Genomic DNA, 27,311 nt, shown 5'->3' with positions numbered 1-27,311 from the left:
GGGGGGNGGGGGGGGGGGGGGGCTGTCACTAGAACCCATCACCCGATCCCCCTCCCCTCCGGGTGATCCATCCCTGACAGCCAGAGAGCAACCAGCCACGGTAAGCAGAGTTAGAGGTCCGTACAGCTAAAGCACAGCGGTCCTGAGTGCTTCTCTTTTCAACAGCAAGTGCGAGCCGAGTTAGGATGATTTCATCACCATCCCATCTGCGGGCCTGGGCTCATGGGGGATTTCGTCAAGAAGGACAAGAGGGTTGGGTGTGTCCCAGATCTGAGCAATAAGGTCCAGGTAGCCTGGAGGGGGACTATTATTTTAAAAGACAGTTGCCACAAAATAGAGGTTAAATGTGGATTGACAAAATTAAGGAAAAAGAAATGGGGGTTAACTTAGAAGAAAAGGCAAAGCAATTTGAGACAAAGGGAAAGATAATATATTCCCAGTGTTTCTTTTATTCAGTTGCTTTAGTTTTTTTCTTTCTTTTTTTTTTTTTTTTGTTTGTTTGTTTGTTTTTGAGACAGGGTTAAACTCTCTGTACGTCAAGCTCAATTTGAACTCACTATGAGTCCCAGGCTGGCCTCAAACTACAACAATCCTCCTGCCTCAGCCTACTCAGTGCTGGGATCGCAGGTATGCACACCACCATATATGGCGTCACTGTTGTTGTTGTGTGTGTGATAGGAATGAGTTTGTGTGCACACAGGTGTGCATGCATATGGACCGCAGACGGCAGTCAGTCTCTGGATGAGGGTCTCCCTGGACTCAGAGCTCATCCATTTGGTCATTGCATGGCCAGTGAACTCGCCTGCCTCTACTCACGCACCACTGGAACTCCAGGCACGCACGTACAGCCACACCCAGCTCTTACATGGGTGCTGGGGATCTGAACTCACAAACTCATGCCTCTGCAGCAAGTACTTAACTGGCTTCACTCATCTCCCAGTCCCTGTCACCAGATGCTTAGAGGGTGGCCGATAATCAGTTTGTCGCTACGGAAACAGCACAGGGGTGCTTTAGTTGGTCTTTGCATTTTAAAATTATACATGGGGTCGAATGTAGATGCTCCCACCGAAATGAAAGGATCAGACAAAATTATCTCAAAATGAGTGAACTCTGAGCACCAGAAACAGCCCCCCATCCCAGAAATACCCCCACGGATATTTTCTTAAGCTTTAATAATAAATAGATAATTGTCTTTGGACTTAGCATTTTCAAAGATGTTCCCCAGACTCTCCGAAAGGCCCCTCAGGATCTGTCATTACACACTCCTTCATCCTTCTCTTTTCTTGGTTACAGTCTTTTCTAGTCACTGTTACAGCCATACTGGATACACGTTTGGGATGTGCCTGATATGTCCCGGGACTGCCCACACCCACACCAGTGCTGTGCCCTGGGACTGCCAACACCCACCCCAGTAGGCCCACTGCTGTGCCATCCAACACTTGCTTCCTCTAGGATATTGCTCTGACAGCTGCTGCTGGGCAGACAGTTCCATAGGATGCTGCTGGTCCCCAGTGACACTGTTACCTGTGTTCTCCTTTCCTGTTTGCACGTACGCCTTGCTAGCCCGAATGTTCCCACAGGCAGTGAATGAATCGTGTTTGCTCTGTATGCCTTCACGCAGGGCACGTCTCGTAGGCCATACATTCCTCCTAAATGAGGTGGGTTTGGGTGCCATGTAGTATGTTTCCCTCTAGAAAGTAATCATTCCATGCATAAACTGCTATTTCTTTCACATTTGCAGCAGGATTTAGCTGCTGGGTGTAGTTGAGAATATTAAACAGGCATTTTTTTTTCTTTTTCAGTAGCTCACTACTGCATTTATTGGAAGCATATTTCTTCTGTTTCTGGGGACACTGGCTTCTTAGGCCTTTGAGCCCCTAGAGCCCTCCTATTCTGGTGGAATTATCTGATAATTCTTACTTACATGTTTATGGTATACTATGTGATTGCTCTCAGGAGCATTTATGGTTTAATAGTGCTTTCTGGGGAACACAACTGTTTAACTTGAAAGGACGAATTCATTTCCATAAGTCCATTGGCATCCACTGTGCAGCTTGGGTAATGGATATGTTTTAAGGGACCAGGGTGACACTCTGTTGACCCTAGAATCACACCAGGCATGCTGGCTGGGGAGTGTACATTTACATATTTAGTACCTCCGACTAGGAAGGCATTTTTCTTAGTCTGTCTCTGTGAGGGCTCTGTAGTGGATAAATGTGTGCCCATTACACTACCTGCTCTGCGTTAACCTGAAGGTCACGGTGCCGTGGCGTATTTCAGTGCACGTGTTACTCCGCCTCACCTCCTCCTCACTTGTTTGGAACTAGAAACACACAATCATATAATACTTAAGCTAATTCCCCGAGAACTTGTTACAGATAGAGCGGGTGTCTCGGCTGCTGACTTGTGTGTAAGAGGATCGTCTTCTCGCTGAACATGAAATTCTAGAGGCCTCAGATGTCTGAACTCTTTCCAGGGTGGATTGCTCAAGAGGAAACAAACTGCACGGTCCTGTATAATTGCTTGTTATTTTGAAGACGGAAATGTTATGTGTATTTTTCTTCCCCAAGGGCCCTGTGGAGGACAGGATCCTGCTAGTGTTTTTAATAGATCTGTTTGATATTGCCAATACACAGAACTCACAAACAAGGGAGGCTGATATCCATTTGGCTGGACAGTGAAATACTGCAGAAGGATTCAATTCCTACTGACAGAAAAGTCACACGGGGAGTTTTAGACGAATGTATGAAAGAGACGGGTGGATCTAGGTTTTGCGTGTGTGTGTGTGTGTGTGTGTGTGTGTGTGTGTGTGTGTGTCAGTGGTGGTGGTGGTGGTGGTAGGGGAAACATGCTCTTAATGTCTTAGTTATCCTAAAAGGCAAGGCTCATAGACCAGGACACACTTGAGGGTTTGAAGGTTTGCATTTATATATCTGTGTTAAAGTCTTCAACTGTGTTTAGCCTGGGTGATGGTGGATCAGGTATTTCTTTACCACGTGCCTCAGTTTCCTGTAAATAGAGAGAGTGGCACATGCCTCTTTAGAGGATTTGTGATTATTAACCATATTGAAACATGCAAAGATTTCACAGCAGTGGTTGGCACACCTGTGGAATTCACACATGTTATTTGCCGTTTCTGTAAACAGCTCTGAAGTATCAGTGTTACACAGTTGATTCAGAGAGAACAGTTGCTTAGGAAATAAAGGCAAATGTTTTGGGGGTCTGAGGAGCTAGCTCATTTGGCAAAGCACTTGGCTCAGTCTGATGCTAAGAACCCATGTTAAAACAAGCTGGGCATGGTGTGTGCTTGTAATCCCAGCGCCGAGGGGCTAGGTATAGGTGGGTCCCTCAAGCTTGTTGGCTGGTCAGTTCAGACTGCTTAATGAACTCCAGGCATGTTGAAAACCTGCTTTCCCTTCACACAGACTTAGAGACACAGACTGACAGACAGACAGATATGCACACATGCGCACACACACATACACACACATACACATTCACACGTACCCCTACACTCACATAATTTTCTCCAACAAAAGAATAAAATTTTTGGAGCTAAAAGCAATTTTAATTTTGGCGGTGAAAACTATCTGGGTTTCTCTTTCTCCATGAGAAATTATGTTATGAAGAGGGAGGCATGTGAGTACCCAGTGGTGTGCTGTCTTAGGTACCCCTTGGTCATATGTGTTTGGCTGAGAGTCTTCACCCTCGGAACCAGGCATTGCCTGTTTATGGAATGCTCTCTGCTTTGAGAGCCAGCTTCGGGGAGTTCACATGGTTTTGGCCGTTTAGGTTAGGTTCTGTGTTGTCTAATCAGAACTGGATGGGGATGGTGCCGGTGTGCGACTCCCTTCCAAGAAAAACACTGGGTGTTTCAGGAAGTGGGCGAGTGAGTCAGCGGACTGCACTTCTCCTCTGAGTCAGTCTCGGACGTGCTGGAGACCGGCTTGACTTTCCCCCGGAGTTCTGCTTTTCCGATCCAATGTTCCATCGGGCTTGACCTCGTACCATGCTGACAGCAGGCTTTGTTCGTGGGTGCGCTCACACGGAGTGTCTTAGCGAGTGTGCCCAGTGAGTTCGTAAAAGGAAAAAAATCTCAATTCAAACCTACATCCTTAAACTAGTTTCTCCTCCGTGACAGTTTTGCTTCATGCAGGGGGGACGTGAATCAGCCACTAGTGTAAAGTTTGGAGGAAAATTGGTGGTAGCATTTACTTTGGTCACTTACACACACACACACACACACACACACACACACACACACACACGAATCCTGTGAGTCTTAACATGCATCTCTTAGATTCTGGCAGGACAGGAATTATTTTTCAAAAGACCGTACGTCCCAGTCTGCTTCATTCTAGAGTTGTATAGATGATAAGAGTGGTTCTTCACTGCAACATTTAAAAACGCTAACTTCATACTGTGTGGTTACTGAATGAGAGAGCAAGGTACGCTCCAAGGTATGGCTGAGGAGGTTGTATTGAAGACGTGAAGGCGGTCAGTCAGATGTCCTTTCTATTGACTTCCTTAGGGAAATCTTTTAGAGAGAGATGGAGGCAGGTGGAGAGATGATGCAGCTGTTGATAAGCAGATCCTTCACTTCAGGAAGACCTGAGTTTGATCCACAGCACCTACACTGGGCAGCTCCTGAGCTCAGAGAGCCCTACCTGGCTCTGGTCTCCTAGCACTGTCTCAGGAAAGAACAATAGAGTCAGTTCTTTTCTAAGAGTAAACTGCTGTATTTTTGAGACCTTACAAGGTCTGCAAAGCCCACCAGGTAGGCGTGGGGCTTTGTAGATAGTTGTATTAGCTATGGTTTACTTCTGTGAACAGATGCCATGACCAAGGCAACTCTCATAAGGACAATATTTAATTGGGACTGGCTTACAGGTTCAGAGATTCAGTCCATTATCATCAAGGCAGGAAGATGGCAGCATCCAGGCAGGCATGGTGCCGGAGGAGCTGAGAGTTCTACATCTTTCATCTGAAGGCTGCTTGCAGAATACTGACTTCCAGACAGCTAGGATGAGGATCCATCTTATAGCCCACACCCACAGTGACACACCTACTCCAACAAGGCTATACCTTGAAACAGTGCCACTCTCTGGGCCAAGCATATACAAACCATCACAGTAATGATGTGTCTGCCCTTTTCATTTACACTCGTAGACTGATGGTTTTCCTCCCCTCCCCTCCCCTCCCCTCCCCTCCCCTCTTTTCTTTTCTGTTTTGTAATCTCTAGCACTTGGGCTTGGGTTAACTGGAGGCTTTGGTTTTTCTTTCTGGTACACAGTCATTGTAGGTCCTCCGCATGCCCTCCCCCATTTCCTTCCAGTCAGGGACCATGCTGGCTGCTGGCAGCCCTGGACTTCTCTGAGGTTTCAACAGTTACTTCTGAGATTAAGCACCATTCCTATAATGTGTTCCCCATATCTTATAAAAATCTAAATGCTGGTTTGTTTCCTAGAAAAATTTCCACTTTATCATCCTGGAATGGAGTGGTTTGGCCCTTGGTGGAGCAGAGAGTTCTCAGCTAAGGAGTTTGAGAATGGTACTGTGGGATTCTCATGTCTGCCTAGGAGTGAAGGATTTATAAAACCAAAGATAGAATCTCCAGAAGCTATACACTGTGTTATAGGCAAGCTTTGTGGAGGAGACCCAAGAGAAGAATGCATCTTCCTATGTTTTCCGCTCACTCCAGAGACCAGAGGCCATGCATGCATACCCCCTACCTGATGTTTTACCCTGCTTTCTACTGGCAGATGATGTGTGCAGCTAAACTCCTGAGCTGCAGCAAGCAGACAACTAGGTTAGCCTGTGGCTTTGCTAGGTCTAAGGACGTGTGAGGCTGCAGGGCACCCTTCCAGAGGCCCCAGTGCCCCGTTTGATCAGTGCTCAATGGAAGCCTGTGCGTGTACCTGACATATCCAAGAGCAGAGATGGGAATGCGCTAAAAAAAAAAAAAAAAAAAAAAACAGGGATAGTGTTGGCTTCCTCTCCCCCACATTCTTCCTAACCCCACGGGTGTCTGAAATGTCCCCTGTGAAGGACCTGTACACCCTCACATTTGGGGTTGTGCCGGGATGACACATGTCACCGGACAGTGAGGAAAGCTGGAAAGGGAGAAGATGTAATTGCAGGGGTGTGCCGGTTACTCCTGAGCCAAGGTGACTGGGCTATCCCACTGAACCTACTTGAGGAATGAAAGGTTTACCTTGGCTCAGAGTCTCAAAGGTTTTCTGTCCACACAGGGAAGGCATGCAGGAACAATCGAGTGTGGGAGTCTGTGGCAGAGACTGTTCATATCAAGGAGGGTCAGGAGGCAGAGAGAAAGGCTAGAACCGGGAGCGATAACAGCTTTCAGATTCACTTCCTTAGGAACCTACTCCTGCCTGCTAGGCTTCACCTCCTAGCAGCTCAACAGCGTGTGCATATGTGCACATATATACACATGCACACATACATATACATATGCACATGCATATACACATGCGCACACACATATACACATGCACACACATATACACATGCACACATACACACAAACTCATATACACATAATCACATGAACACACTTATACACATGTATACACATGCACACACATGCATATATACATGCACATATATATACATACATACATATTGACACAGCATCATCAAATTTGAAAGAAGTGTTAAAATGTAATTTAGTCAAGTGATTCATGGAAATAATTTTCTTTCTTTTTCATCTTTTTTTAACTAGATATTTTCTTTATTTACATTTCAAATTTTATCCTCTTTCCTCATTTCCCCCCAAAGCGCCCCCATCCCATCCCTCCCCCTCCACTCACTAACCCACCCACTCCCACTTCCTTGTCCTGGCATTCCCCTACACTGGGACCCTTCACAAGACCAAGGACCTCTACTCTCATTGATGTCCTACAAGGCCATTCTCTGCTACTTATGCAGCTAGAGCCATGGGTCCTTCCATGTGTACTCTTTGGTTGGTGGTTTAGTCCCAGGGAGCTCTCGGGGGTACTGGTTGGTTCATATTGTTGTTCCTCCTATGGAGCTGCAAACCCCTTCAGCTCCTTGGGTATTTTCTCTAGCTCCTTCATTGGAGTCCCTGTGCTCAGTCCAATGGATGGCTGTGAGCATCCACTTCTGTATTTGTCAGGCACTGGCAGAGCCTCTCAGGAGACAGCTATATCAGGCTTCTGTCAGCATACACTTGGCATACACAATAGTGTCTAGGTTTGGTAACTGTATATGGGATGAATGGAAAACTCTTAACACAAAAAGGAAAACTACACCTTATAAATAGCGAGAAAATAATCTTCTTTTAGGAAACCAAAAAGAAGATAGCCACATAAATAAAATTTCACCTCTAACAACAAAAATAGCAGGAAGCAACAGTCACTTTTCCTTAATATCTCTTAATACCAATGGATTCAATTCCCCAATAAAAAGGAAATATTTTCAAGACAGCAATTTGGGTAGCTATGGCTCTGTGGCTGCTTTACCTCATTTAGCTAGTATCATAAACATTTTAGATGCATACATTGCCCAGATTCACTCATTTGTCACCTTGCTTTGTCAAGCACACCACTGGAAAGCTGGAAGTAAACACCAAGGCGAGGTCACCATCCCACTGTGCCCTTTTAGAACTCTTGCTCTTGTGAAATCCCTGAGTCCTCATTCCTCATCCTGAACCACGCCTACCTTCATCCCAATTCTCTTCCTAGCCATCCTCGGTGCCCCTCAACCCTGCGACAACGGGAGCTTACGCAATCCAGAGCTCTAGATCTTCAGACCCTTTCCAGGCAACCTGTGGAATCTCGTATGTAATAAATGTATCAAACCTCTTGTGATAGTCCTCTATGTGGTGAACTGGCAGAGTTTATTCCACTGCTAGTGTTTATTAGTAACTCTGGGCATGGGGCTTGTCACTAGAAGCCTGGTTTACCCTCTGAGTCTGGTAGAGATGTTCTTTTACTTCACAGGATTCCTGTGATCTTGGCAGATAATCATACAAGTGAAAGATCATCTTCCTCCTCTTCCTCCTCCTCTTCACCCTCCTCCTCCTCTTCTTCCTCCTCCTCTTCTTCCTCCTCCTCTGTGTTATTTTTGTTTGCAATACTGGTAAAATTTAGTTCCCTTAGTGTATTGATTTCATAAGCCAGTTTGGCTGAAAAAAATCAGACAGTTTTCTTACTAAATGGTACCCAGTTCATATAGCAGACGCTTGGAATTAATTTAGAAGGATTTTTGTTTAGAAAAGTTGACAACTTGTAATTCTTTTTAAAAATGACTTATTGCCTTTTAAAGATTTATTTTGTTTTAATTATGTATGTGTATGTACGTATCTTAAGTTAGTATGTAGCACATGTTTACGGGTGCATTGCATCTCCCGGAGTTGGAATTACTGATGGGTATGAGCTACCATGTGGGTACTGGGACGAAGCCCAGGTCGTCTGCAAGAGTGGTCAGTACTCACAACTGCCGAGTCATCTCTCCAGCCCTGACTTCTTATTCTTAGATTCCTCATTTTAACCAGAACGTTACGCATTTCTTCCCAAGTTCTTCATCTTTTGCCTTTTTCTCAGTAGCTTAGAGATGGGAATTATGGGCATGGAGAGAAAGAAGGGCTTGCTTGGAGATACTTCCCATGTTCCCTCCTCCTGCTGGCCTAACGGTAGCGAGCTTACCCCAAGTCCGCCTGCACCCCATGGACAAAATCCACAGTGTGACCCAGGAGCCGGCCATGTCTTTGGTACCTTTCCCTCTGGCTGATCCAAACACTGTGATTTTGCATCTTTAAAGGACTGCAGAGTGTTGTGGTTTTGCTCTGTTAATTCCAGGGGCTCAGGTTTAAGAATGTAATTTCTGGCAAATATTTCTTGAGAGCTTATGAATTGACACTGGCTGCAGAGCGGACATGCTGCCATGAAAAACAGTCACATTTCTGCCTGAGGGGAACAGGGATTTGATTGTCTCCGCCTGCTTCCTGATTCGCCAGACCCAGGCGCTTAAAGCTGATGTACTCAACATTAATAGTTCACATTTTACACTAGCTTTTTTGTATGATTTTCCATCTCTGTTTGCCTTCCTCTAATTCCTTATTTTCAGATAGACACCTGAAATCATAACAGTGTCCTTGATCTTAGTTTTGCATTCGTTTATTTGACGGCAGAGTTTCATTTTTGTACACCAGTGGAGAAACATCAAAGACATGACATATATATATATATATATATATATATATATATATATATATATTCTTTATGCTGTTTATCCTGAATATGAAATGGAAAAATTCTGAAATAACATTATCAGAATTAAGGTCTCAGACTCCTATATTTTTTAAAGAACCCAAACAGGCCTGGGTCGCTGGGCATTCATGTGTCCTTACCAAGGATGGCTTTCATAATTTTCTTTTTCTTCTAAGAAAAGAAGACTATTTTTATATTCTGTGTTAGTTTATGTACTTTGTGCTGCTCTCCTACTAGATTTTAAATTTCGTGAAGATAGGAACCGTACTAGTGAATTTTTCATAACTGTGACATAGAGCCTAAGAGAATCAATTTATAAGCAAGAAAGGTCACCCTTGGCCCACCGTTTCATTCATGCTAAGTCGCCTCTGGTTCTTGTGGACCTGTGGTACTTGCATTAATTAGGTTTTGCGGTGCCGTGACCAAAACGACTCAAGCTTGGAAGGATTTACCTTGGCTCACAGTTTGCAGGTGTTGTGCATCACGTGAGGAAGGCGGGGAAGCAGGCACGTGAGGCAGCTGGTCCCATCATCTCTGCCATCAGGAAGCAGGCAAGAGACATGCTGGTTCTCAGTGCACTCTTTTCCTTTTGTTTAGTTAGGGACCTTAGTCCATGGAATAGTGCCACCTGAGTTCAGGATGGGCATTCAGCCTTAGGTAAGTCTCTCTAGAAATGCCCCCACAAGTACAGCGAGAGGCACATCTTCTAGGTGATTCTAAATCGAGATCACCCACCAAGGTGATGTAGTCCCCAGTGGTTTCCCAGAAGCCTACAGCAGGAAATGACTCTTTCCATGTGTTTTGTTAGGGTTTCATTGCTGTGAAGGGACAGCATGACCAAAGTAACTCTTATAAAAGCAAACATTTAATTGCAACTGGCTTACAGTTTCAGAGGTTCAGTTCATTATCATCATGGAAGGAAGAGCCAAGCAATATACACCTTGATCCAAAGGCAGCCAAGAGGATGCTTTGGGTCACACTGTCCAGACTTGAGCATCCATATGAGACCTCAAAGCCCCGCCTCCACGGTGACACACTTTCTCTAAGAAGGCCACACTTCTTCCAATAGAGCTACACCTTCTAATAGTGCCATTTCCCATGGGTCATGCATGTTTAAACCACCACACCATGCCAATTGGAAGCAGAGGGAGAGGGCAGGTCCTATAATGTCAGGTCATGACCCCAATGGACCAGTTTCCTTCTATCACATCCCTCCTAAATATTCTGCTACCTCCCAATAGCACCAAAGGCCAGTGGTGGTGTATATGCACACGGTCTTTAGGGAACACTTACCTAAACCACAGCAGGAATCATGTCTGTTTTGTCTCCTATAGAATAAATGTATAGAACTGCCCTAACTTTCATGGGAGACATTAGTCACATTAGCAATTTATGTTTACATTTAAGCTGATTTAGTAAAAATATAATGGCCAGTTCCTGGGGAATCTTGGCTTTCTACATCGTGAGCGCTCAGCTCTGTGCTAAGTGGTTCTGATGTAAATGATTCTTCAACTCTGAGCCTGGCATTGTACATTGTACTTCACACTGGGTAAACACAGTACTCAGGAGACTGAGAGGAGACACATTGAGAGTTCAAGACCAAACTAGTGAGTTTCAGGATAACCTGAGTTACAGAATGAGGCTCTGCCTTCTAAAACAAACACGGCCACTACCCCACAACAACACAGGCTGGGGAGAAGGTTCACCGTGAAGAGCACTTGTTGCTCTTGCAGAGGACAAGAGTTCAGTTTCCAGCAACAACCTCAGGCGGCTGTAGAACTCAGTCGGGCACATCTGATGAGTGAATGGGTTAGGGCTTGGGTTGGCTGGTGCAAATCAATGCTGGATGAATATTGAGTACTGATTTACCAAGGTCGTTTTGACTTTAACTTTTTGTTGTGGGCATTTCTTGAGCCACAGTACTGGATTGGCCATTAATGAAAATGAAATACTGGTATTTAATAGCACTTAAAAGAATAACTTGGAGCAGCCCTCTTATGGGGTAACTATTGACATCATGGCCAAGTTACTTTTAAATTTTATAAATAACTTTTATAAGTCCCACAACCATTAGAACGGCAATGAGAGGTTTTAATGGCCTCTTTAAGTTGGTAAGAATTAAGTAAAATAACACAATTTAAGTGCTTGGCACAGGGGCTGGCAGACTTAAATTCTAAATAAATGAGCATTATTGGGATTAATTTAATGAAGTGGTGAGCTGGATCTATGATTTCTTCAGGTCATGCGTGTGGGAGTTTTCTGCTGTTGTGTTAACTTTGAAGTTTGGGGAAAGTTTTCCCACAGTAAAAGCCCTATTTACTACTGTTTATTAATAATTAGAAAATGTTCATGACTTAAAAGACTTTATTCTTTTTTTCCTTTATTTTTATTCGTGTGTGTGTGTGTGTGTGTGTGTGTGTGTGTGTGTGTATGTGTGTGTTATGTCTGATGCTCCATGTATGGGAGTCTCACCTGGAGTTACAGGCGACTGTTATTCATCCCATAAGGATGCTAGAAACCAAACTCTGGTGTTCTGCAAAAGCAGCAAGCACTCTTAACCACTGAGCCATGTCTAGGTCCCTACACAGTTTCGTATATAAACAGAACGTGTTTATATTATATACGTATATAGTATGCAAACACACAGAGACAGGAGCGTGGGGAGAGAGGAAGGGGGAGAAAGAATGTATTGTACTATACGTGGTCTCTATTACTGTGTGGTACCTCGTTTCTTTCCCTCAGAACCTCTTCTTCCTAGTTAGTCCTTGGTGGCTACACCATCAGAGAAAATGGCACCCCTTCCTTCAGCGACCACTAACAGCCATTTACAACGGCCGTGCCATATCTGGACGGCAGCCTCTCATGACCCTCATCTCTAGTCTTCAGTTCTTAGGTTCCTTTTGCCCAGTCTTTCCTGTGCTGTGGAGCACAGTGGGAGGAGCATGGTGGGAGAAGCACTGTGGGTGGGGTGTGATGCATCCCATTTGAGGCCGTGTGCTCATCGGCCACTCATTTCAGCACTGACCCAATATGAGCCTCACCATCAACCCGTCATCACCCTCTGCACAACAGGAGCCTCTCAGCCCCAGGCTAAAGTCGCATCAGCCTGCGGCCTGGCACATAAATATTTAGAAGGCACTTTCAACAACGTGATGGATAAATCCTAACTCACTGACCTTAATTAACTTTTTTCTTCAATTGTTATGACTGCCTGAGTAAGTAAATGTCCCCAGAAGATTTTCTTAGGACTTTGACTGGCCATGTGAATGCAGAGCTGTCTCTCTGCTTGTTTTGGGTTAACTCCTAAAGAATGGGTTCCAAGTGTTACTCACTCCCATGGGCTTTACCTAAGGCAAGCAAGCAAGCAAGCAAGCAAGTCAACAACACAGCTAATAATCCAATCCATAAATTACCAGTTCTGTACCCCGGGGTGAATTTCAGGCTTCATTTAGACCCCTGCTCCTGGGACACATTTAAAGCTAGGACTTATTTCCTGGAAGAGTAACATGAGCTGACGCTTCTTCATGACCCACCAGCCCTGTTTCACTGGGGTAGTGCTTCCCTTGTTCCCTTTGGGTATTTCCTGGAGTCAGAGAGCAGCGCCTGTTGACACAATAATGCAAGGCAGCTCAGCATATGCTAAGACATCAGCTGACTCTGACGGACACAAATGTCCTTGTGTGTTCCTTCCACTCTGGTTGCTATGGTACCTTTATTTTAGTATAAACTTGTACTCATATTTCATAGTCCACCTGAATGGCTCAGGTTCACCGTGGAGGTGACTTTTCTCCTGAACTTTCCATGAACTAATAGTTAATGTTTAAACTACCAAACTGGAGAAAACGGCAGAATTAGGGCCATAAAAATATAGAAACCCAATAGCCAGTGGGACCCGAGAAACCCATGGGTTATTATAATTATTCTGGGCAGCCAGGAATATCTTTTTATGATAAATAAAAGAGATGACCTGGAAAATTAGATAAAGGTGCTAGAAAATTAAAAACAAAGGAGAATACAAGAACAGATACTTATTCCAAGAGCCTTTATTATGTATGGTGGAAAGGTTTAGAAAAAGGTGAGGAAATAAAGAAATAAGAAAGCATTGTATTTCAGGTGGAAACTAAAGGGGAAGTTGTTGATGATACCCAGCAAAACCAAGAGTGGAGAGATAATATTAAGATACAGGGCCAGACATTGTATGTGAAAGAGAGTGTCTTTACAGGAGGAATGAAATTCTCAGAGGAAAGTAGACACCAGATTTTCTCTAACACAAAATCTTTCTAACAAATGTTCGGATGCTTCTCACCGTGTCCGACACGATTTCCTTAATTTAGTCTCAGGCAGTTTTGATCTGTCTGTGATTTGCTCCCAGTGGTACCAATCTCATGTCCCCTGCAGCCTCACCACTGACGACTTCCTGTAGCAGAAGTCCTTCTTCAGGGAACACGGTGGAGGGGGGCCTGGCCATCCCTGTCCTCCACACCTGACTCAGCTTCAGGGCCTAAGGAAGGAGGCTCTTCAGACTCAGTGCCTGGCCCTTCCCAGCTTCAGGGTGTCACCCTGCATTCTGTCTGCCTGCTCCAGGTACCGCCAACCATGCTTGGAGGTCTCTCTCCCTCAGCGTGCTTCTGAAGTCTTTATCTTGCCTGCCTTCAGTTCTGTTGGTTTTGGAAGCTGTTTGGCTTTCTAGACCAATTCTTGCTTAGTTCTTCTTGAATTTTGTACTCTGCTGTCCTTACAGTGTGTGTGTATGTGTGTGTGTGTGTGTGTGTGTGTGTGTGTGTGTGTGTGCGTGTGTGTTTTGTGTTGTGTATTGTGTGTGTGTCTGAGTATATGTGTGTGTGTCTGTATGTGTGTATGTTTATGTCATGTGTATGTATGCACTCCGAAGCCAGAAAAGGGTATCAGATCTCCTGGAGCTGGAGTTACACGCATTGTGGGAAGCCTGTTTGAGTCTAGAATTGGTTCCTCTGGAACAAACAGCAAGTGCACTTAAAAAAATTAATTTTATTATTTTTAAATATAAATATGTATGTTTGTGTGTGGGGGGGTGGTAAGTGTATGTGATTTCCCACAGAGGCCGGAGGCAGGAGGTATTGGACAACCACCCCCCTCCCCTAAGCTGAAGCCACCTGACATTTGTGCTGAATGTTGGCCACCACACTGGGCTCCTCTGGAAGAGGAGGAAGTTCCTGAGCCACCTCCCTGGCCTGCAGCGAACCCTGACAATGGCTGAGACATTTCTCTAGCCCCTCAATCCTCTCCCTTAACCCCTCCCCCGCCCATTCCTTCATAAGATAAGAACATTTTAGAGGACCTGTTGGCAGCTCTTGCTCAGCAGTGAATCCAGGAAACTGCTTTAGATTTGATTTGTCTTCTTAGTAGGAAGAGAACTTGGGCTATACCTCGTAGCCAAAGTTAAAGTGACCTTTTTCTTTTTTCTTTTTCTCTCTCTCTCAGTTCATTTGAATTACCAGTGCCCTAACCATTGAACTCACAGGCCCTCATCCATTTTTTTTAATGTATTGAACATTATTTTGTATATTTGTGTATTCACTGAGGGACCCTGTACTATGTAGGGGTATGTATGTGTAGGTGTGGGAGTGTATGTACATGCCCTGGTGTGTGTATGGGGGTTAGGGTATAGGTGTGGTTGTAAGTAATGGTATGTGTGTGTATTGTATGTAGGGGTGGGGTGGGGTGTAAGTGTGGGTATAAATGTGGTTTAAGTACTGGGCTGTGTTTGTATGTGTGTGTGGGGGAGGATGTTTGTTTACATGCTGTGGGGTGTATATGGGTATGTGGGTGTGGTATATGAGGGGAGGGGTTATAGGTGTGTGTGTGTGTGTGTGTGTGTGTGTGTGTGTGTGTGTGTGTGTGGTGTCCTGACAACTCTTGGCTGCCCATCAGTTGTCAGTTTTCCCCTTTCACGGTGTGTTCTAGGGAGCAAACAGAGGCTGACAGGCTTGAGGGGCAAGCACATTTACCTGCTGAGACATCTCACTGGTCCCATACTAATTTCTAATAGCACCTTGATAATTGAAAATAAAGGGGAAAAAAAAAACATTTGAAAACATGTATTTTTGTCTTTGTGAGTACAGTATCAAGGCACAGAATGATCTGGAAAGGGAGTCGTCAACGTGATTTAAAAGTTTCACCTTTTCTGGTACTTGCTGCCATGGACTTAGAATGTTAGACGTGGTGACCTCAGCACACGGTGATATCTGCAGTTCTGCTCTCCGAGTGAGTGTGACCCAGTACAGCCATGGTGCCAGCAGCTGTCACCGTGCTGCTGAGAAGGGACAGACCCATTTCTCAGAATATCCACTACCTTAGCAGGAAGGCAGGCAGGAAGAGATGAAGCTGAACCATGAAGACTTCTCTCCTTTTGGTTTTGCAGTGCTAGAGACTGAATCTGTGTTGTACTCCTCCACCATGGACACCCCACATCTTCTTATCTGATACATGGGATGTGTTCTGGGGTGATGCGCACATCTGCATTAGGCTACTATATAAAACCTTATTAACGGGTTTAAAAGATGGAATTTCATTGCTTTGGCAAAAGGAGTCCGTGGCTTAGTAATAAGAGTTTCAGCCGGGTGTGGTGGCACATGCCTTTAATCCCAGCACTCGGGAGGCAGAGGCAGGTAGATTTCTGAGTTCGAGGCCAGCCTGGTCTACATAGTGAGTTCCAGGACAGCCAGGGCTATACAGAGAAACCCTGTCTCAATAAACAAAACAAAACAAACAAACAAAAAAGAGTTTTAAAGTGAAATCACCTTATGGGAATACATTTAGGACTTAGAAAGATGGAAAGAATTCAGAACACCAGTGGCTGAAAGGCGCCAGGAGCTCTTTGTAGATTTGGTCATTTGTAAGGATATGCTGTGCAGTCCAGGTGACGGAACTCATGCCTGCCATCCCAACAGTTGGGGGATTTCTGTAGCATTGAGTTCAGGATTAGCCTGGGCTACACACTGAGTTTCAGGTCAGTGTGCACTACAGAGGTAGAAAAATGTCACTTGCTTTGTGAAACACTGATGATCACGAGGAACTGAAGCTGAATCATCTATGGTATAGTGTTCACCACTAATGTCCCTTGCTCTGAGTGCGGGTCTAAACCTGTGGGTTGTGACCCATTTAGGGGTCGTGTCGTCAGATATCCTATATATCAGATATTTATAGGATGAGTCATCACAGTAGCAAAATTCAAGTTATGAAATAGCTATAAAATAATATGATGGTAGGGGGTCACCACATCATGAGGACCTGCGTTAAAGGGCCGCAGCATTAGGAAGGTTGAGAACTTGTGCTAAGATCAGTCATGCTGAAAGAGAAAGATAAATAGCAAATGTTACATCTCATCTGCAGCCAGAGTGCCTCTCACAGTGCCTGTAAAAGCCTACCTATGACTTACTCTCTTAGAATCCATTTACACGTCAGACTTCTCAGTCTCCTTAAGAACTTCTTAGAGCATGAATCACTGCCTTCCCATGCCTGTGTCTGTCAGACCCCGATAGCTCTTCATTTGTGTGCCTTTGTTGAGGGAAAATGTTGAACTATACAAATGTAGTCGATGTCACTGCCAGGGAGAAAGTGTCGCCTAACAATAAAAATGTGGCACATGAGCTCTCTGGTGACATTTGATATGGACTGCTCAATGCAGCAACTCACCGGAGGAGTCTCTGCCGTGGACCTCATGGCTGGTCAATGACCACTGGCCTTCAGGGTTGATCACGGGAGGCAGACATTGAGAAAAGGTGTTGGGGGATAAGTTGTGGCAAGTGGGGTGACGTTCCTCTCTATTTCTCACTCCTATGTGCTGGTCTCCAGTATGCTTATGGCTAGAAAATGACTTGTCACAAAGTCTCTGTGCTGTCTTCTCCTGGTTGAGGAAGACCTGCGTGACCTCCCGCCTCCTTAGGAATCTGAACAGAAGAATCTTTCTGTCAGTCCTGGGATTGTTGAACTTCTTGGATGAAGCTTTCCTTCTTAAAATTCTGCTCGTCCTGTGGTAGTTCTAGCTGAGGCCTTTTGTTCAGGCTTGGGTCTTGCCCATGCCCTGGTTCTCCTGACTGCTTTTTTTTTTTTTTTTTTGAAAATTGGTATTCCGTCCCTAGTGCAGAACTAAAGTATAGCCCCATTCCTTTCTGAATCTCTTGAAACAGGTCTTTCACAGGAGAGAAATAATTGGGTTTCCAGCCAATGGATCGGAGTTCTTTTTTATTCATGTACTTCCGCTTAATTAATAAAGACACAGAATAAAGAAAGAAACGGGTAGAGTAGAATAATCTCCCACGGAAGAAAATTCTAAAAATCGGTGAAGGCACCCCCTCCTTGAGTTGTGGAGTCTTCCTGTGAAGCAAGACAGTAACTTCCTGTTGTTTTGATCCACCGAGTGGCTACTTTCCTAGAGCCACACAATGGGAAGGAGGGAAACCAGGTAAGACTCAAGTCCATGACTGATGTGATCATGACAAACCACAGGTCAGTGCTGTTGGTGATGAGATGAAGCTAACAAGCCAAATCTCTGTGTCCTGGGGCTGAGTGAAGCTCTACAGAATGTCTGAATACAGTGTGCATCAGAAAGGAGTCAGGGTCCTTGGTACGGGTTGGCATGTATATGTTGCCATTTGGGTAGATGCTTTGCAAATGTAGTCAAGACAAAGTCAGACTGTCAGCATGAACCCTAGCTGTCCCTCAAAGAAGGGGGAAATTTGAACACAGTGTATCCTGTGACAGGGAAAGCCTTCAGACCTGTCAGAGGAAGCTTAGCCTACAGAGAGTCAAGTGAAAGAGCCTGTGTTGTCTTAAGGCAGTTTGTAATAAGCTATTTCTGGTAGACCTAAGGGTCTAATAGAGTCCAAAAGCTAAGGGGAGTGGGGAGATACCTGTCTACAGGAGCTAGGACCTGTAAGGACTAAGCATGACACAATACTGCGGAGCTTATCCTGGAACAGATAGAGACATGGGGTCAATAACACACTCAGGTTTTAGCTTCAGTGAGCAATTGACGATGGTTTGCCAGCATTTACCAAGCAGTGTGCTAATGTAACATTAGCAATAAGGCAATGGCGTATAGCAGAACTCTGTGAACTAGTATGTTTTATAACTCTCCTGTAAAGCAAAACTTATGTTAAATATTTAAGGTTTATTTTATAATCACAATTTATCTACAGTTTAAGTAGACTTTAATTAAAGTTCCCAGAGCCTTGTGTGGGTTAGGCAAGCACCCTGACCATAACTTACACTCCTAACTCTAAGATCATTTTTTTTTATTTGTTTTAAGATAGAGTATGGCTATGTTATCCACACTGTTCTTGAACTGTCTAGAGCCCAGTCAGGCCTTGAATTCTTATTCAAGGCCCTGTATTCCCAGTCCAGGAAAGTTTTAAGTAAAACTGTTAGTGGGCGGTGTCAGAAAGTTTTGGTAGAAATTGGTGCAGGTAGCACATGCCTTTAATCTCAATCCTCACAGAGATAATTGGGTCTCTGCGGTCGACATAGTGAGTTCCAGGCTAGCAGATATAGTGAGGACCGAAACAACCCGAAAACCAAACCAAATCAACCAACCAACCAAACAAAACCCCACAGTTTTTCTAGACATTGTTCCATGTCTTTTAGTTAAAACCATAAACACTGATGGCAGACCCCCTTCTCAGTTATGTCTTTGCCTGAGATATTTAATCACATTGGAATCAAGATACTCCAAGATCCCTTGGCAAATCCAGAGAAGCGCTTCAAATAACAAAAGAAGGTCATGGCATTTAGAGAAGGCTCACTGGGCTGGGAGCTACTAGCTTCATCATGTAACAAGACTGGGTAGGTGAGATTTTTCAGAGTCATGACTGAAAACTGACACCAGCCACAATGGCGGGTGAAGCAGAGGAACTCAGAAATTGCGGCTGCTTCTAACCTAGGACTCTGACAGCTTTCCACTGTGAGTTTAGCTTGTCTGTTTCTTCTGACTTGCAACCCTGCTTCTCTCTTCTTTGAGCAGCGTTTCTTTGACAGAAAGCGGCTTCCTTAGTGATGCTCTCTGGATGCGTCCCTGGTCACACTTCCCTTGGCAATCACAAGAAAAGTTCTGCTGACTATGACCTGAGAAATGTGTTTCATGTGTCTACGTAGATCAGACACTTGGCAGCTATTGTGATGAAGCAGTTTCTCGTACCCTTCAGGAGAAGGAAATGGGTGTCCTTAACTGCATTTGCAAGTCCATAGCGGGATACTGATAGTGAAAATGAAAACACCTGTGTTACCTGTAGGAGCTGCTCTCTTGTAACTTCCATCTGGGTGCTACTTAGGTATTAGATTGAACATATCTTTAAAAAAACCTGTAGGAAGAACAGCAACATGCTGTTTTCTTTGGAACGAGAGGTCTGCGCTGGCTATGTTTAGACATCTGAAGCCCCCATGTGGAATGCCACATGGCCACAGTGACAAGTGAGACTACTGCAGCCCAGTGGGAAGACTTTCTATATTTGAAATTCAGTTTAGCAAATTGACATTTCTCTGTCCCCTTCTCTAAAGTCCTCCAAGAATCGTACAGACGGCTCTTTTAAAAGAGAACACAGACTACGCATTTATTAGGCTCCTAGGAAGAGCCAAACTTGGGAGAGGGGATGCCCCGGGGGGCTACCACTTTTCAGTAAAACCAGCTGCTGTGGTTTTGAAATGCAAACCAGATCAAAATCAGCACAAGGCTGGGAAGTTTCATTTATATTCTGAATGAACCGGTCAGCTGTGAGAGCTCTCCTTCCCCCTTTCTCTCTCTTTCTCTCTTTTCTAAAGAAAACTTTTGAAGAAACTTTTGTCTACCTCCCTTGCTGTTTACAGCAGCCCCACACAGAAGAACCCTCTCTGTTTATGACAGGCTTAATTGACTTGCCACTTGCAGGAGCCACACAGCGGGGGAGTCTTGTTTGGCTAATGCCTTACCCCCTGCCCAGTTCCTCTACCTCTGAATTGCTATTCCGAACCTATACCAACCAAGTGTGCTAGCTGGTGCTCTGGAGTCTTCTGAGAGCAAACTGGGAGAGACTGGGGGAGTTTTGTGAACTGCCAAATCGCTGACAGCTTGGGAGGGGATTTACTCCTGTGCCACCCATACAGTTTTGTATGGGTCAAAACTGAAAACTGAAGGCGATAGAAATGGAAACAGATACATGGGTTCAATTTCAGAAGGAGCAAACTCACCTAGGATAGGCGTGAATATTCCTGTGTGTACCCGTGTGCGAGGACATTTATGTGTATCAGAGGGTGTTTGAGCTTATGCAGACGGAGGGCACAGGTCACCCTCCAATGTCTTTCCTCAAGTACCCTGTACCTTGTTTATCTGAGAGCCATTTAACCTTTTACCTGGTACTAAGCAAGCCACAGAGGTTTGGTTCGTTCGCCTTCCCAGCATGTGCCCTTTGTGCTGCTGTCTCTCTCATGGCTTCACCTGGGTCTCCATGCTTGCTGGGCAAGAACTGTCTGGCTTTCACTCTGCCCTTTAGCCCACAGTGCAGAGGTGGTGTTCATTCTGTAGGGGAACCCCCTGCTCCTTAGTCCTTGGGTGAACTCTTGGGGTCTTGGAACCAGATTAATACAAGAGCCGAAGAGCAAGTGAAGAACGTAAGGGTTTTAAAACTAACTTTAAGACACCCGAGGTTTCCACAGAGTGGAGTCAGAAGAAGCCAACCCAAGTGTGATGCTTTTATATGTTTCAGACAGAAGACCTGCAGCACTGTGCAGGAACAGCTGGGCAGCTGTGTGGGGCGGGGCAGTGGTGTTACTGAGAGTTGATGTGAGGCGACACTAACCGCTCCTTCCTGTTGCTTATTTAGGTTCACTGTAGTGCCCTGTGTCAGCCTCTGGTGCTCAGGGCTGTCCCCCAGCTTCCTATGTTAAGGACATCCCTCCCAGAAGGGAGGGCCACTGTGGTGTGCTGCAGGTAGGAAAATGTAATCACAGGGTCTCCCGTGGAGCTGACTTCCTCAGAGGGATTCAGCTTGTGAATGGGTGTTGTAACTGTTGGGTGTGCCCTGGGCGTGTACATCTCTCACTTTCCCAGTTCCTCTAAATGCTTTTCTCCAAGCTGTAGGCTGATTTGAAAACACAATTGGGAAGCTGGAATTCACTTCACTGCTTGGAGGAGCCTATACATTCTAACCCTTGTTTAAGAGCAAAGTCAAGGGCCAATCCCTCCTAAACGTAGGTTGTGGCTTTTCCTTCCACAAAACTCTACTGGAGCCCATCAAACCGGGACTTAATTGCTTACGTCAGTCTGTAGAAATTAATGCTGTTCCTTTAAGACCACATGCTCTTTGCTTCTCTGACTTCTTTCTTGCTTTGGACAAGTGTTTAGTGGACACCTATTGAGTGCCAAGTGTCCTCCAAGTGTTTGAACAACAGCAGTCTCAAACAAGAGTCCGGGCCTTTTGAGAACCAATAGTCTGGGGAAGTCGGGAACTACCACACACAGGAAAAGCTCCAGCTGTTGTGGGGACTTGCAAGGCTTGTTTGTACTATGGGGAGTATCTGAAAATGTGCTTCTGTTTACTCAGGAGGGTCAGTAAGAGCTCCGCAAGGACATTGTGACTGATTGAACCGAGATGAAAGAACGAGGAAGAAGTGGCTAGAAATTACTGAGTCTCGGATATGATTTCCTTAATGTCCTTCTGACCTGAAAGATTCCCCTCTTATAGACTCCCATGGTAACCTAAACTATGCCTCACAACAGCAAGTACATTTTATGAATCTGCATTTATCCAGTGAGAGTCTGGTTTTATCCCCAGGCTTGTGGCTGGATGGCTGAGGCCATATCATTTTTTTACCACGGAAGTCCTAGTACCTGCCTTAGTACCTGCTACTGCTCAGTGTTCTATAACGGTCTGCATCTCCCACCCAGACCCTGGTCTCACAGTAAAGCTAGGGGGTATGTGTGTCCTCCCTCAAGGTTGACTGGAAGTAGCGATTCATTGAAAGGACACAGAAAACAAAACCGGAAAAACAAAATGGAAACCAGGGCGGGTTAGTGACAATTTAAAAAAAAAAAATCTATATATTATTCATTCTTATTCTTCTTACTATTGAGTACACATGGCATGTGCATGTGTTTGCACATGCCTGCATGTAATAGCATTCCATGGAGATCAGAGGTCATCTTTTCAGAGCTGGCTCTCTCCTTCCACCATAAGTTCCAGGGATAGAACTCTGGTCCTTGGGTATATACAATAGTGGTTTGGTTTTTTGTTTGTTTGTTTGTTTGTTTGTTCTACCGAGTAAGCCTTCTCTACCACTCACTTGAGGGAAATCTGTTCCATTTAAAAAAATGCGGTTAAAATGGTTTCTCAGGTTTAATACTAGGTATTGATTTTGACAATTACTTTCTCATGAGAAATAAAAGGAATGTGTAAGTAAATACTGTCTTAAAATATGAATCAAAGTGTGTTAGAGAAACAAATAAGATGTTAAATGTGCCATGAAGGAAGAGAGGGAGAAACGGAGAGAAAGCTAGATGCATGGCAAACCACAGAGCCAGGGCTTGGATTGGTCACATTGAATTGGATCTGATGTCATTTCCATGCTAGGGATTGAACCCAGGGGCTCACACAGGCTAAGCATGAACTCTTCTTGGTTATCTTTAAAGGGTCTGGCTTTCCTCTGGGTACTTTTCTGTATTTTATACACGTTTTTATTAAATGGAGTCTACATTACTTTTATAATGAGGTAGCAGGCTAACATTTTACAGAGTTGACAGGTAATACAGGCAGAAAAATACAATTACACACTTCATGTAGATGGTTTCAGAGTCTGTTGTAGGTTTTTCTTTAACTTGCTAAATTAGCTTATAGTTTGTATACTAGTTTTAAAAGCCAGCTGGGTCTTTGTTTATGTGCCAACATATTCCTGTGCGCCTGAGTGCTTGAAGGCGGAGACCCTTACGTTTGCCTTTCTAGGATAACTGGCAGTAAACCCCAGATGTCCTGACTCCTTTATCACCCTTGACGTGTGTGCCTTTCTATTTTTAGAACAGAGGCGTGAGAGCCGGCATGAATGGTCATATGTCTAACCACTCCAGTGGGTATGGAGTCTACCCTTCTCAACTGAAGTAAGTCATGAGGTGCATGCGTAATTTGGGGCAGACTTTAATGTGCTGGTGGTTGCTTGGTTTAGTGAGATGTTCTTATTCTGAAACTCAGACTAGCCTGGAACTTTCTGTGTAGTCTGGCCTAACCTTGATCTTACAATCCTTCCCTCCCAAGGGATGCTGTTTCAATCATGTGTCACTAAGCCTAGCTAGTTTAGAACATATTTTTAATGAAAAATACTACCTTTCTTTATTCAACCCATTCCAAATTCATTCAGAAGTGGTCTCCTTTTTTCATTACTGACCCATGTTATTACCAAAAACTATTATTTTCAAACATCCAGAAAACACTAGCCCTAAGGAAACAGTCATGTTGTAGGAAAGTATTATAGGTTGGATTTTATGTCTTTCTATCTTTTGTCATCAAATATGTATTATACTTCAGAGCTTTGGATGTCTCTGGAACGTTCTGTTGTTATTTGTATAGAGCTGGGGAATGTTCAAGAGCATTTAGTGTATATTATATAGGTATTTGCCATTGTATACAACAACACAGAATAAAGACAAGATGTCTCAACCCCCCCCCCCCCCAATATCAGTTGAAACCACAGGCCCGAGTTGAGTGGCTGTTACCTTCTGTGGCCAGAACAATATGGCTCTCTCATATCCACCATTGTGACATATGCTCTACTCGACATTTGTTAGTCAATATTTACTGTATATAGGGAAATCCATGTAATTATTAAACAGGATGTAAGAGGTCTTCTTTACTTCTCCGGTTATTCCTCTGTCCTGGGCATGTCACATCAAGTGACTGCTCCATCGTTCTCTACCCGTTCTGTAGTTCCACACCTCCTGGAACCGATACTCCACCTGCCAACCAGTGTCTTCCTATTCTTCTGAATTCTCCTTGAATGTCAGTGTGGTAGGAAAATCTTATATATCCTGTTTTGTTTTTTTAAATCAATCATTTCTTGATATCGGTTATCATGTTTATTAGATTTACTCGGATATTGGTTTGTTGTGATTCTTCTGATTGCTTGCCTTATGGACAGTACCTACCCCCTCCTCCTAGCCTCTCTGTTCTAGGTTTCGAAGCTTAATAAATATTTACTGATTAAACTGAAACAAACCAGTGTTTATATCACATAACATCAGCAAAAGAGGCCAATTATATGATAAAGCAGGTCAGATTTACCAATGATGTTTTATTTAGATTAAGAAAACAGTACTTATTCTACGATAGCTGACGTCACTGGGGAACTATGACAATGTCAGGCAGAATGTGAGCAAGGGTTTGTATTCTAATCAAGTGAAGGCAAGCCCTGTTGAATTCTCTGCTGTAGTCCTGACTGAGCATTGAGGATTGCCTGAGGCTGGCACTGTGGTCCTCGGTGGCATCACCTGATTTATATTTCTGTTTATTCACGACTCAGCTGAGCAGAAACTTGTTCCTATTGGATAGCTACTTCAGTGAGCATAAACTCAGTATGTTTTGAAGAAAACACTTGGTGCTTATGGCCCATCGACATTTCAAACTCTTGGTTCTGAGTTTTGTTACCTACTATGGACTTTAACTCATGACGATGAACAGTTTTTGTTTGTTTATTATCATTGCAGTGGTTACGGATCTTCACCACCCTATTCCCAGATGGACAGAGAACAAAGCTCAAGAACAAGTGCAAAGGCCCTTTATGGTATGTACAGCTATGTGATGGGCGTTGTCTATGTCTAACTCCTTAGAGGTTTGCATTCTTAAGGTTATTGTTCAAGCGCATAACTGGCTGGAGCATTTAAAATGACAGAGCTAGCTAGGTAATGGCCATTTTAGAATCTTTACATAACCACAGCTATGAGCTCTCACTTCTTCATATGTCCTGTGGCTGAAATGTACTGAGAGTGTTAAGGAGTTCAGTGCTGGGTACTGAGACCTCAAGTGGGATCCCCCTCTGTGCTACTTGTGATGTGTGTGCTGCTCTTTGCGGCTGAGTTGGCTGATGACTGCGCGCACCTGGTGATGCACCTTTTCCCAGGTGGCTTTGACCTCACTATGTAGCCAAGGATAACCTTGTACACTAATCCTTCTCCCTCTACCTCCTGAGTCCTCACCTTTTCGGTCATATGCCACCATGTCCCGTTTATTTTGTACTTGGGACTGATGCCAGGCCTCTGTGCATGCTAGACACCGCTCTACCCATGAACCACAACCTCAGCCCTGCTTACAATTTTTTTTTTTTATAGCTAAAATATACTACAAGCTACTAAAAACGAAACTGAAGACTCTTGAGGCATGTACGTAGGCTAGGGAAGGTTATTGTTTGTGGAGGATTTGTATGGCCTTTCATTATTGTGTAACAATAAATCAAGATAGAAACATGAGTAATAGCCAAATCCCTATGGTCAAGCAGAGTCCTACCACTTAGTGACTGAGTGACCTTGAGCAAGTGACTTCACCTGCATGTCCCTCATTTTGCTCATCTTTCCCAGGTTGCTATCTGGAAACACTGTAATGAGAACTAAATAAATGAGTAAACTGTTTCCAAAGTAGTGTAGGAGCAGACAACACTGTAAATATTTCCTATTATTATGCTTATCATCGTTGTTACTGTGTATTAAAGGAAAAATAGCAGTTTCTAAATTTGGGAATTATTATTCATTGCTAGGTTTATGAGTTGGGTGGTAAGACTCACCAATCCTAAAGTTTAGTGATTTGTTTTGACCTATATTAGTGAGTTGACTTTACAACTCAAGTCATACATTCATAAAATGGATTTAATCCCATATATAAATGTGGTTTTCAGTGGTTATGATAATGTCAGTAATGCTGCTCTTAATTTTCTGAGTTATAATTGAGGCTTTTATTATTAAGTTGGCTCTTTGACAGTTGTGTACATGTAGATAATGTATTCTGGTCATTTCACCCCCTTTTCCCTCCCATCTCTATCCTCCACACTCCCTAGAGGTCCTTTCCCCAGGTCTATGTCTTTGGTTGTGTTGTTTAGTTTAACCAGAGCCATTCACGTGCCCAGAGGATTGGAACTATTCGCTGGAACCTGCTGCAGTCACCAGTGGATGTGGAGTAGAAGGCAATGATGCCACACCTCCCCAGATTTATTGGAAGCCAGCAGTTGATTAGTGAGGGCTGAGTTCCCCCGAGTCCCTCCTCCATCCATGCTGGACTGTTGACAGGCTCGTTCTTGTGCAGACTCAGTGCAGGTGTTAGCGGTTGCCGTGAGTCTATGATTGCAATGGCCGTGTCTTTCACAGGAGATGGATGGCATTTCACAGTGCTTTTCTCTGCCATCCACATCTTACATTCCTTCCTTTCCCTTTCCCATGATGTTCCCCGAGCCTTTGAGGATGTAGCGTAAATGTCTTGTGTAAGGCTGAGCAGTAGCCCATCCTTGCTCTCAGCCCCTTGAGCTGCTGTGAGCATAGTCATTGGAAAGAGACATTCCTCTGATGTTTGAGAGTACCATGTGTCTGTGGGTTAATAACCACATTGGGACATTCTTACCACAGCTTAGTCACTTGTGGCTTGTATATAGAGGGTGCATTCAGCACCTACTTATTTTGTGATAAATATGTGTTCAAAATAGAACGAGTAGTAATGTCTGATCCAAGACTCCAAGGGTCTTGTAGTGTGGAGACTGGCTTGAAGGATGAAATGGTTTTTGTAAGGATTAAATAATCCCTTCAACCTGATATTTCTAGATGGATATTTATTAAATCCATTGGTATGCTGGATCATCATCATCATCATCTCTGTTTCCATGAATTCCTAACTCAGTTCAAATAAATGACAGATTGTCATTGCCAGTGTGACTTTTGGTGAGATAGACTAGCAGGAACTGTTTCTTAACACATATGACCACATATCCAAGTTGAACCAAGGGGATATGAACAACTGAACTACTTAAACACAGACACAGACAGAAACACACACACACACACACACACACACACACACACACATATATATA

At 44.1% G+C, this 27,311-nt stretch overlaps 1 protein-coding gene across 5 annotated transcripts in view; it reads left to right on the top strand.

The window, feature by feature from the left end:
- Window positions 1-27,311, top strand: part of Eps8 (epidermal growth factor receptor pathway substrate 8) — a 165,881-nt gene that overhangs the window by 80,599 nt on the left and 57,971 nt on the right. For 3 of the 5 annotated variants that reach the window (XM_021189969.1, XM_029534910.1, XM_021189968.2), the window contains 2 exons: window positions 23,270-23,349; window positions 24,949-25,025. In XM_021189969.1, the coding sequence (XP_021045628.1) occupies window positions 23,291-23,349; window positions 24,949-25,025 (136 nt within the window). In that variant the 5' untranslated portion in view covers window positions 23,270-23,290. Of the gene's footprint in view, window positions 1-21,112; window positions 21,190-23,269; window positions 23,350-24,948; window positions 25,026-27,311 lie in introns of those variants that run through there. The other 2 variants (XM_029534909.1, XM_021189967.2) reach the window with 2 other exon arrangements.

This window comes from Mus pahari, chromosome 2 (assembly GCF_900095145.1).
Source record: "Mus pahari chromosome 2, PAHARI_EIJ_v1.1, whole genome shotgun sequence".
Lineage (NCBI taxonomy): Eukaryota > Metazoa > Chordata > Mammalia > Rodentia > Muridae > Mus > Mus pahari.
Note: the sequence above shows the minus strand (reverse complement) of the source record. Positions and strands in the feature narration are given on the sequence as shown.